Here is a 12,266-nt window from a genome sequence, read left to right on the forward strand (position 1 = left end):
GTCATGTTTCTGCGTTCTGAATAATTAATCGTAGAAATTCGACCTGCAAATAATGAATGTCGATTATGAATGAGTGTCACTAGGGTCTAAATTAATACAATTGAGTTCATGGAACACAGTCTATCACGAGAAATTGGGAATTTTCTGGCGTTACAACTATCTAGGTCACTGATGTTTGTAATAAAGATGCGAGAGACATTTTTATAAGACTGTAGTCAGCCTTTAACCAAAGAAATAAACCTAGTTTTATTAAAGGAGAAAAATTAGAAACAAAAACATTGTTAGCCTGCTCTTAATTCCAAGAAAGTTATAACATCAATTCTAGATATATAGTACATTATTCTTATTTTTCTTCCCATTTATTTCCTCTCAAAGAGAGAGAGAGAGAGAGAGAGAGAGAGAGAGAGAGAGAGAGAGAGAGAGAGAGAATGTGAAAGTCGTGAGAGAATGATACAGGAAGAAACATTAGTGAGTAAATAGCTAAGCAACCATGACAGTCATCGCAAGTACGAACTTCCGGAAGCAGCAAGAGGTTGATAGTACTACTCCAAAGCCACAGAGACGGACCACTGTAACCGTTCAGTGCGAACTGGCCAAGGCACACAGGATTTGCCAAGCTTATCCAAACATATATAACCCGATAACCTGTAAAATTAAAGAAAAAAACTTCGACTCTCGAAAACCGTAAGGTCCGACGTCACGACTTATCTGCCTGACATTCCCACACTTTGGGCGTTTTCAGCGCGAATCGTAATGCCGCTGATCACTACCGGAGGGAAGCGCAACCGCTTATTTTCAGATTAGCTCTTAAAATACTACAGAAATCCCGCTCTGTCCCGAGGGATTGATAGGTGTGAGAAAGTCGGCGGTAGGAGCACGGGCTTAGAGATATGTATATAATTTTTTTCATATCTGTGGGAGAGCCATTAGTGAGTTGCAAAAGGCGTTAGCATCTTTATTTTTTTTTTTTATATCCGTTAGTACGAGGTCTGTCACGTTCGTTTCATTTTGCGCAAGTAAACGAAAATAAACCATTGGATGAAAAGCGGCTTGTGACTGTGTTCCACGAATCGTTGTGCTTTAAGAAATGCCATTAAAATGCTTTTAACTTATTTCAGTACATTCATTCAAAATAAAGAAAATAAGTGCAAAGAAATGATGCGGTTATATACATACATTTATTATTTATGCGCGAACGTATTATTATTATTATTATTATTATTATTATTATTATTATTATTATTATTATTATTATTATTATTTATTAATTATTATATATAAATATATATATACATATATATATATATATATATATATATATATATATATATATATATATACAAGCATACACACATATATATATACGAGTATATATATTATTTAAATAAGACAAAATCCACGAAGGGAAGGGAAACAATGGAGCACTGCAAGGCCTTTCGACTTCTTGTCCTTTACTTAGCAGACTGAAGAAATATAAAAATAAGTTTACAAAGACAGCTCGTATAAATGACAGATGGGGATTACGAAGGAAAAAATACGTTTACCTGGAATCCAACACAACTGAAGAATTAGTAGACATGCCAAAACAGGGTTAAAAATTTCAGAGGTTTTACAAAGGATTAGGATCAACAGCTCGGAAGCATAGACAGGACAATTAAAAGATTATACAATGATGGTGACTGACCACCAAAAAATGGTATGAAAATGCAACGCAGTAATTCTCCTTTTGGTAAACAATAAAAATTTTTGCAAGGTGAAAATTTTTCCAAAAAAATATTAAACCTGCGAATACACAGAAAATATGTATAAAGTAATTAATTTTTAATTAAGTCCGTGAGAGAGAGAGAGAGAGAGAGAGAGAGAGAGAGAGAGAGAGAGAGAGAGAGAGAGAGAGGGTGTTTAACACCGAGTAATTAATTAACATTTATGAATTTTGGTTACGGTCAAAGATTTTGCCGACGGAGGTCAACTGGCGTGTCAGGTCGAAGGGAACTTCAAAGAGAGAACAGATGAGGTCACGAAGCGTCCAAACAAAAGCCAATGATGTGTGGTGAATGAGGAGCCGACGGTGGTAACAAAGCATCCATGCAGGGCATAGGATTACTCTTCTTCCGAATTACGGTTGCTTGCTGTTTAGAGATTTCGTTATTCTTACTAAGCACACGCGCACACAAACGTGTATATATATATATATATATATATATATATATATATATATATATATATATATATATATATATATATATATATAAATAAACACACACTCACATATATATACACACAGATATCTATATATATGTATATATATATATATATATATATATACTGTATATATATATATATATATATATATATATATATATATATATATATATATATATATATATATATAAATATATATATATATATATATATATATATATATATATATATATATATATATAGTATATATATATATATTCTTCAGAGCTAAATGCCAAAGAAAAACAAGACAATAGATTTTGATGTATTCACCTTTCAAATACATACACACATACATAATACATTCAAATACATACACACATACATAATACATACATATATATATATATATATATATATATATATATATGTATATATATATATATATATATATATATATATATATATATATATATATATATATATATATATATATATATATATATATATATATATATATATATATATATATACGTGTGGCGTTTCATTGTGACATATTTTGGCATTATCCAAAGCATTACATTTATTTCTAGGGAGCAGTTTTGTCGTGTTTATAGCTATAATGATAAAATAGAAATTTTCACTTCTGTCAAGCAGCGATTTTGGCGAGCCGGTCAACGAAAAGCTTTTAGTTTTTATATGCCACTAATGATCATTTTTTTCTCATGACCATCATCATGAGATTCGAAAATGGGTTTGAAGCGCAGCTAATTTCCATCAAACTCAAACGCATAAGGCAACCCAATAATTTGCTTTTGGGTGCACGCATCACGACGTAATTGGCTGTGTGCCTCCCTCGCAGGACAGCCAATCACGATGGCTCGGTTTCGACATGAAGCGTTGACCAAATGGCTCCTTTGCCATCAGGAGAGGATAATTGGCGTTCATGCAAACTGCACTGCAATGGATGGGCTCTAGCAAAAGCTCATTGTTGTGCTGTGTAGACATGGCATGCGCGTGCAACATTTCTGTGTGTACGTATGGCTTCGTGTACGCGCAGTTGCGTGCGACCCATGTAAGTTTAGCTTTGTGCATCTCCCGGTGAGCGTGTGCCTGAGAGCAATGGCGTGTGACTCGGAAATCTGTGACGGTGTGTGACGGATCCCGCAGGACACACGCGCGCGCGCCCCAGGACACTCACTACGGAACAGCCTTCGCTCTAGGACACTACCCCGGCCTCGCTCGCGTACACACTCCATCAAATCAGTGACTGGGGCCTCCCCCGCCGGTCTCGAGCTCTCATTGCGCACTTCGACTCGCAAGCGTGCTTGAGGTTTACTCGTAAGAGGCCCGAGGTCCTGAATACTGGATCGAAGTACTAATCTAGCGGGTGCCAATGGCATGAAGAGAACTGTACGTGCATAGAGTATATACTGAAGGACATATGACATCTCCTTGGGGTAGTCTGCCATAAGATTTCCACATGAAGTCTGTGTTTGAAATCAGTGACGTCATCGAAGTGCCATACAAGCGCCGTCGAATAGATACTGTGAAGCAAAGCTCTGTCATTAGTGCCTTCGTCATGAGTACCTCCGAAGAAGGTGACAAGTCCTCCGAAGTGCCTCAGAGGGGGAGTATGTCTCCAGAGTCATGCAGTGAAGGGGAAGATGGAAAATCAAAAGTTTTCTCCTGCTCAATGTGTTCTTACCGCACAGATCGCAAAAACAACTTGAAGCGTCACACCTTGACGATGCACGAGTTATCGCAGGCCCTTCTCGAGTGCTGTAACCTACGGTTTCTCAACAAAGCCGAGCTTAGGATGCACACGCAGAAGTATCACGCCGATGGTTACTACTGTGAGGTCTGCGACAGGAACTTTTGCAGGAAAGCACTGTTGAAACGCCACTTTTCCGTTCACTCAGGGTACAAGGAGTTCTCCTGCCATTTTTGTGGTTACGAAACCAGTCACAAAAGTAACCTGGAACGCCACATGAGGGTGCACAGAAAAACCTCTATGCCCACAGCCGGGACTTTAAGTCACGGAGGGTTCCTCCCAAAACTACCAACTACCTGTGCAAGCCATTTACCTCCTTCAGTTGCTTTCCGAGCTAGTCTTATGTCCAGTCAATCTCATCCGATTCTGCCGTCAACTCAAAGTCACCCAACGGTTTTCCCTCTAGTGGTAGGACAGCATCCACATTTACACCCACCCCTCGGGAGCTCATGGCCCGTCCTCCACCATCCTCCTCTTGTACCAGGAAGGCCTCTCGCATTACCGATGTCAGACGACTCGCTCGGCGAAAACCCGTTCCTGAAGGCGCAGCAACCTGTCAAGAGCCTCACCGCGACAGACGACCTGAAAGAGGATGCCTCGTCTACGTCGATTGCCCCGAAGAAGAAGAAGGGCGGGCCACGAAGAGATTTTAGCGTTTCGGCTCTGTTGGGGGAAGATTTTCCGATAGGAGAGCCGGAAGAGACGGAAGGAGGGAATTCAGCCACAATATCATCGACTCACCTTCAGTATAATACGCTAAAGGGTTAGTTTTCTCTGTGTACAGGTCTCAAAATAAAAATTTGGCCCGTCTCTAAATATGGAATATTATCATTAATACAATGGTTTGCTATATATTTTATCCATATTTTGCTTCTCTCTCTCTCTCTCTCTCTCTCTCTCTCTCTCTCTCTCTCTCTCTCTCTCTCTCTCTCTCTCTCCAACTTCGAAATTACTTTCGGTTCTCTGATTAATTATTATATGTTCTCAATTTTTTTAGATTTTTATAATATTTGATATTTTCATACTCATCATTAATAAATATTCATATTCATGTATTTATTCATCAACTTGTTTATTATATGAACAGTTCTCTTTTTTCATTTAGTCATCAGCTTTAAAAGGCAAATTTTGTTGATAATGATGCCTTTCTGATTATTAAAATTTTAGTGCACACCGCATCAAAGGTTAATTCCGTCTTTTAGATAATCAAAATCTTCATTATTTTTAATTAAAACAATCAAGAAAGACATAACATGAAGATCACTACATCATTTTGTTATCTTTAGATAAACCCTCTGGTTCTCTTAGAAAATGCCATTACTAAAATTATTTCTCCCATTCTGAATGTCAGCTATTTATAACGTGTTTATTTTCGAATTAAAACACACAAAAAGGTATCAGCTTAGCCAGAAAGTGAAGAGCAGAAGGAAAAAATAAAAGAAGGATAAAGGACAGCGAAATATTAACAGCTTTCCATATAAGTTCAAGTTCTTAATAATTTCCCAGGTTCATTGGTCATGAGATCATAAATAAGTTTTAACAATGGGTAGACATTTACAAAACCTGGAAGTGAGACCTAGAAAGTTATTTAGCAACGGAACGGCAGCCCAGTGTCCATAAAATCAAATACTAAACTTCGGTTAGCGGTGCAGCGGTCATAAAACCGAAAAATATGCTTTGGACAGTAATTCATTGCAGTCTTAAAATCATGAAATAAGTTTGATGTAGCGGGATGGGATCAGAGAGCAGTGAGTAGTCTGGCAGTCACGACGTTGAGTACTGGTGGCGATTAATATTAAAATAGTCCACTATTTTCATTTATTGTTATTATCTATTAACAGATGAAATCTAAATTTTTGACCACCTTACATGTTTATGGAAAGTCAGGAATTTTCTCTCTCTCTCTCTCTCTCTCTCTCTCTCTCTCTCTCTCTTAGAGGGCTTGTTAGTCCGAAGTAGAACAGAACAGTGATACTACACTAGCATTAGTGACAATTTGGGCAAGCAACATTGCAACGCCACCGTGGAATATAATATTAACAGACCTCAAGTCAATCTTATTGCAATAGTTCCGTCTTTCAGCTTCTAATTCAAAAGTTTATTTAGACGAATAAGCGGAACAGTGACAATAAATGTCCTGTCGCACGATGCTATTTAAAATGCATTATCATTCACCCATACTTACGCCATTTTCCTGATGAACAGCTATGCGGTCTTATTGCTTCAGTTTATTTAGAAACAACTGTACGCTAGCTTTGAAAATGCAGAGAACATCCGTTTAAAAGATAAGGCCACTTTTCCGAGGTCTTGATATTGTTTCTTGAGCGTTTTATTTTTCAGATTAGCGTTCATTGAGGGAAAAATGTACCGGTAGGTAATTTTGCTTTTACGTAAAAATGAAACCAGGTTTTTGAAGTACCTTCAGAAACTTCCGCGATCAGCGACGTAACATCAATAGTTTGTGGAGTTTTCCTTTCTTTTCTCGGTGACAATTCACAACCCATTATATGCAATAACATATGCCATATAACCATGGATAAATATACATTACAAATGCAATGATATTTTAATTTTTTTCTGCTATTCAGTCTTTAGGTGTTTGGTTATCTCAACATTTGTTTAGTTTGAAAAAAACTGTTCCTCTCTAGCGATGGAATTTAGCGGCTAATTTTTTTTGGAAGATTATATACTTAAAACATTGTTGTCTGGAAGAAAGTAGGTATGTATATATATATATATATATATATATATATATATATATATATATATATATATATATACATACATAGTATATACACAGTAAATATATATATATATATATATATATATATATATATGTATGTATACAATTGTTTGCTTACTTTATCCCTCCATTTTAAAAAAGATTATACTTCTTTTACTTTTCTAAAAAAAAAAAAAAAAGTTATGAATATCATTCACTTCCCTAATGTGTAGCATTTGACATAATTACTTTAATTTGAACAGTTTTATGGGTTTGAAGTTTCTATATATATTATATATATATATATATATATATATATATATATATAGTATATATATATATATATATATATATATATATATATATATATACTGTATATATATATATATATATATTTATATATATATATAATGCATATAAATTTTATTATAAATACTCCACCCCACAGTATAAAGAAATAAACAATTATCTGGATGTGCATTAAAGTGCGTCTTCTTCTTTGATTATTCAAAGAGCACAGTTGAAGAAAATTGATAATAGTAATCACCTCGAATAACTGTTGTTTTAGAAGTCTCTTAATTATAGTCCTAGATTCCTTTTTTTATTCCGTTACCGGTCACTACGCGCAGGCACGCAAATACCAGGCCAGATGTGCCGGTTGCAAAGGGGGGAAAAAATGGCGACCTTTCCGCCATTTTCTTTGCCTCCCAGTTCGTGTTGCGCAGATAATATATGCATGGCAGACGACGCTTAAACCGATGTCCTCCCTTTCTCCTCTACTTACTTTCTTTCTATGCTTGAGGTACTTTTCTCAATGAGGTTACTTTCACGAGAAATTTGCTTTAGCCTCAGTCTTCGTATTGTTGGGGAACCGAATGAATGGAATACCAGTTGCTTCATTTATTCGGTATTTTTGAGTTATTTCGGTCTACATCTTTGACATCCGTTCAGCTTGCGTTCATAATTATCATATTTTTGGCCCATCCGTGGCATTAAATTTACTACGGTTCATCCTTTCAGATATTGTACAACATTACAAAGTTCCATTAATGCACTACATGTTGTTGTTTCAGATTTAGCTGGCCTTGTGCCAGCACGGGCTCTTGCTCCTAGAGCAGCCCGTAATGTAATACATGCATATGTGATACAGGCTTCACTCAGTTACACTTGTTATTTTTCATAGTGACTTATGTTTCCTATTTTTCATTATTTTTCATTTTACATCTACAGTATGCTCAATTTTTATTTGTATTAAAGTTTGTATTATTCTTTCTCATTTTGAATATGAAATTATTTTAGCTCGCCGTTCGTTTGGAATCAGTTTTTGTATTTATCAGTTCCCATTAACAAAATCGGAAGGTGAATTACTCAATAGACATCTTCCATTTCAGAAATCCCACACTAATTTGACAGTTTTGAAAGTTACTGAATATCATATATTTCATCATGAAGTCCTGACTTTAAGAGAACAGGTTTTCTATCATTCTCGCTGTTTAGTTAATCATTCCACGCCTGATATCCCGCCTTATTTTACGGACTATTCATCTGTAAGTTAGGTTATGGTAGACTATTTAATTTTAATATGAGATTAAACTTTATCATTTTTGTTGTGATTTGTTTTTTCTGTCTATTTACGTATTTATTGTTTTCTGTTCACAGATTCTCATGCTGATTTGGGACTCCCGAAGTCCTCCTTGGCATCGTCAATTAATCACACCCCGGCCAAAATTCAGAGACCCACGCCCATTCACCCAAGGCCCTTCCCCTATTCGAGTGCCATGACCTACGCCTCCTCCTACATAGCGGGATCTCTTCAGACCCCAACTTACCCACAACCAACTCTTTCCATCCCGAGAAACAGTCAGGTTATGGAAAAGGGATCTCAAGGTTCCTCCAGCGTTCCATCACCTACTAATGCGCCATCTCTTCCAGCTGTTCCTCAACCCTCGAGGGCGTTCGCCAGTTTCCACGCCCCTGCAGTGCCGCCTGAAAGTGAGCGCCCAGCCGAAGAGGACATCCATTTGTCCCTGTCTACCAGTCGCCTTTGTAATCAAGCCCTCGACGCAACCAGCACTTCAAAATTACCAGGCAGTCGTATGGGCGACAGTGGCCCTTCCCAAAATTATTTCGTTGAAGCTTCCATAACGATGCCCACTATTGGGTCTCTGGGCGTTACTCTCTCGCCTCCAACTAATCAGCTTCAACGCATATGGGTCTTCCCCTTCTTACTCATCCTTATCCTTTTCATCCTGCCATGCATGCCCCTATCCGACCTCACACCCCGAAGAACGACATTCACGATTCCGGTGCTTCGTCTGGGTACGGGTCACCGGGTTTGGAAGACTCTCCGAGATTTAAAGGGCAAAGCGTTGCCAATGGTTCAAGAAAGCAGATTATACAAGAAGAATACGAGGACTTCCCAAGCCAGTCGGCCATCGCCAGCATTCTTTGCCAAAGGGAAGAGAGCGGGGAAGAACGAGAGGTTGACCAGTGCCCCGAACTTATGGAGACTGATCAAGAAGAGTATATCCCGAAAAAGCTACGGGCCTCCAAGAAATTTCAGGCCACCCAGTGACACCAAGCATGTTACTGTTCTTCTTCTTCTCTTGTCACGTGTGACGCGTACTGCATTTCCATGAAAGTCCTATGTACTCAATTTTATCATTTGTAAATATGTATGAAAGAGCGTGTATTGTTGTTGCTGAAAAATCAAATAAAGATTTTCGTATTTTTGAACAACGTCGTCCACAGTAATCCATTACAAAACGAATCAATGGGCATTTTTGTACCATACGAAACCTCAAATCTTAAAAAATTCTTTATCTGATAACAAAGAGCGGTTCAAACAACACATAAATATTTTTTTATTTTCAAAGAAGTCCGAACAGGTAAAATAAAATGGAAGATAAAAAATTAAGGGTTTACATCGAACATATAAAAAAATATATTATAACACGCAGTTGGTGTAGGAAAAAATGACTTAGGATATGTAGAAGGAAAAGTGCATAACACAGACAAAAGTCTGTTTTGCTCTTTTTTTCTTCGTAAGTTTATGGTTATCAGCTTCTATTTTATGATTTAGAAAAGCGGGGGCAGCTGTCAGAGCAACAGGAGGTCAACAAAATCCATCTGAGGTTAAAAGTGGAGTGTGACCAAAAGGATTTTAGTTTTCTGTAAAAGAAGGCTATTGAGATGGCTTTGTCTGTCCGTCCGCACTTTTTCTGTCCGCCCTCAGATCTTAAAAACTACTGAGGCAAGAGGGCTGCAAATTGGTATGTTGATCATCCACCCCCCAATTATCAAAAACAACAAATTGCAGCCTTGTAGCCTCAGTAGTTTTTATTTTATTTAAGGTTAAAGTTAGCCATGATCGTGCGTCTGGCAACGCTATAGGACTGGCCACCACCGGTGAAAGTTTCATGGGCCGCGGCTCATACAGCATTATGCGTTGTACAGAAAACTCGATTGCGCCGAAGAAACTTCGGTGCATTTTTTTACTAGTTTAAAATTGTTTTCATAAGCAGTGAAAAAATAGGGAAGCTTTAAAAAAAGTTGAAGGAACCATAATAACGTAACATGGATTACAAAATGCCATAAAAGAAATGGCCAACCACATCAGATAAAATCTAAAAAATAATGAACCGGGAATAGGGATGGCATATTAATGATTTAGCTTACAGTAAAATAACTTCAGTTAAATCAGAGAAAAGATAAAAGTCAAGTATTAGTGACTTGGACATTTAAAATACGTGATATCCTGAATGAAGAAAATAAAAGCCGGTTTCGAAAGATTAAAATAGAAGGCACTCTTGAGATAATAGATAAATAGCCTGGAGATAGAAAAATAGATAATAAGATAACAGTCAAACACAATAAACAGAAGAATAAGATTAACTCTTACCAATAAACATCATCTGTATTTCCTCTTGAAGAGCGAAGTGGTCATTTACCACACAAAGGGTTAATTTTTAGTTACACGTTGCAGCAAAAGTATAATCATATATAGACAGTAAAATATGATTCATCCCATAATAAGAGAAACAGCTGTGATGAAAAGCCATTAAAAGATAAGCAGCAAAGAAAATAACATTAAAAATAGTGAAGTTACAACTCAGAAAGCTGCGATGACACAGAAGGCTGCCATGGTTCTAGGAAAAAACACCGGGTACCATCAATGAGATTCTAAATTCATAGGCCTAATCCTTTGCTGTCTTTGGTCGAAAACTAGTTAGAAAAAGTGCACCTGAAACTCAAAATGTATCGAGTTTAAGCTGGACCTACATAAGACAGCTTATTGACTGAATATATTTATATTGTCATCGTCAGGATCGGATCGACAAAAAAGTAGCTTATTGATTAAACATATTTAACCGATGCTCCAAAGCAGGCTTGCAACGCTCGAATGACTGCACCGCTGGTGACGTCACACATTCAGCTCGGGATCTGATTGGCTGTTGAGAGTCACAGTGAAAACATCCCCAGCAAATTATGCGCTGACCATAGCTTCCCGAGAGGCTTAATTGGCTGTTTGTCCAAGGACTCGACCGAGAGGTAAGTTGTGATTGGTTGACGTAAAACTCGGTCAACGGAGCGCAATTGGTTGATGACTCCAGCGTCACGTCTTCGTGGTCATCAGCGACAGCTGACGATGAATAAATTACTGTTCTTTTTATTCTGTTACCGGGAGGGTATTGGCACATGTCTAGACTGTTTACTTATCAACATTGTTAGATTATCAATATAACCGGATGAGCCAAAATTAAATTAACGTTAATTATTATTGGTTTCCCCAAACCGCCAAAAATCACTGTGCTATAAAAGAGGATAAAGCCGGATAAGGCTACCCGTGGCCGACCCGAGGTTAGTGGTGGAAATGACACAAGAAAAATAATATTTGGATACAGATTGCAGTTTATATGGAAGTTGGAGAAAACATTAAGACATTAACTTGCAAAACAAACTTCCAGTGGATGTATTAAAACGAGCAGGAGGGAAATGAAAAAGAAATAGATAATTACATCTAAGAGATTGTATGCCTCATTCAAATTCAGCAGCAGTTATATATATATATATATATATATATATATATATATATATATATATATATATATATATATATATATATATATATATATATACAGTATATATATATACACATATATATATATACATATATATGTATCTGTATATGTATATATACAGTATATATATATATATAAACCCAGTTCCCTTTTCCTTTCAGAGGTGTGGCTCTGGGAAATGTTACCTTTCCCACTCTCTGCTGAATTAAGGATAAAAATCAGGGCAAAAAACTTCCTTGGCATCATCTGCCCCACCATCCTTGCACGAAAGGCCAACAACAGCACGTCGATTGCTCCTCCACTAGTCCAAGTGTAAGTGGTCGGGTAGACGTAGCTTACTGTTGACAGATAGTAGATAGCCCCTTTGAACATTATTTATCCAATGCTTTGTAGTTTACTTCAACAAAACTAGCCACACAGAGTTTAGAAGTTTTAAAGGTACAATTAATTTCCTGTGTATAAGCATCCAATTGCCAATCCCATTAAATGCTTCTCCTTACTTTCTCTT

At 36.9% G+C, this 12,266-nt stretch overlaps 1 protein-coding gene across 1 annotated transcript; it reads left to right on the forward strand.

Annotated features, from left to right (window-relative positions):
- The first annotated feature begins 3,392 nt into the window (after positions 1-3,392).
- Positions 3,393-9,428, forward strand: LOC136849602 (zinc finger protein PLAG1-like). The gene is made up of 2 exons (XM_067122918.1): positions 3,393-4,718; positions 8,337-9,428. Exons 1-2 carry the CDS (start codon positions 3,665-3,667, stop codon positions 9,314-9,316), a joined length of 2,034 nt encoding a protein of 677 aa, XP_066979019.1. The 5' UTR covers positions 3,393-3,664; the 3' UTR covers positions 9,317-9,428.
- The last annotated feature ends 2,838 nt before the right edge of the window (positions 9,429-12,266 follow it).

Source organism: Macrobrachium rosenbergii, chromosome 2, assembly GCF_040412425.1.
Source record: "Macrobrachium rosenbergii isolate ZJJX-2024 chromosome 2, ASM4041242v1, whole genome shotgun sequence".
NCBI classification, from domain to species: domain Eukaryota; kingdom Metazoa; phylum Arthropoda; class Malacostraca; order Decapoda; family Palaemonidae; genus Macrobrachium; species Macrobrachium rosenbergii.

Bases quoted from the DNA above. Each gene is read 5' to 3' on its own strand.
- LOC136849602 (XM_067122918.1), top strand. From the start codon at position 3,665: ATGAAGTCTGTGTTTGAAATCAGTGACGTCATCGAAGTGCCATACAAG. The intron at 4,719-8,336 runs GTTAGTTTTCTC...TTCTGTTCACAG, and splicing joins TCAGTATAATACGCTAAAGG to ATTCTCATGCTGATTTGGGA.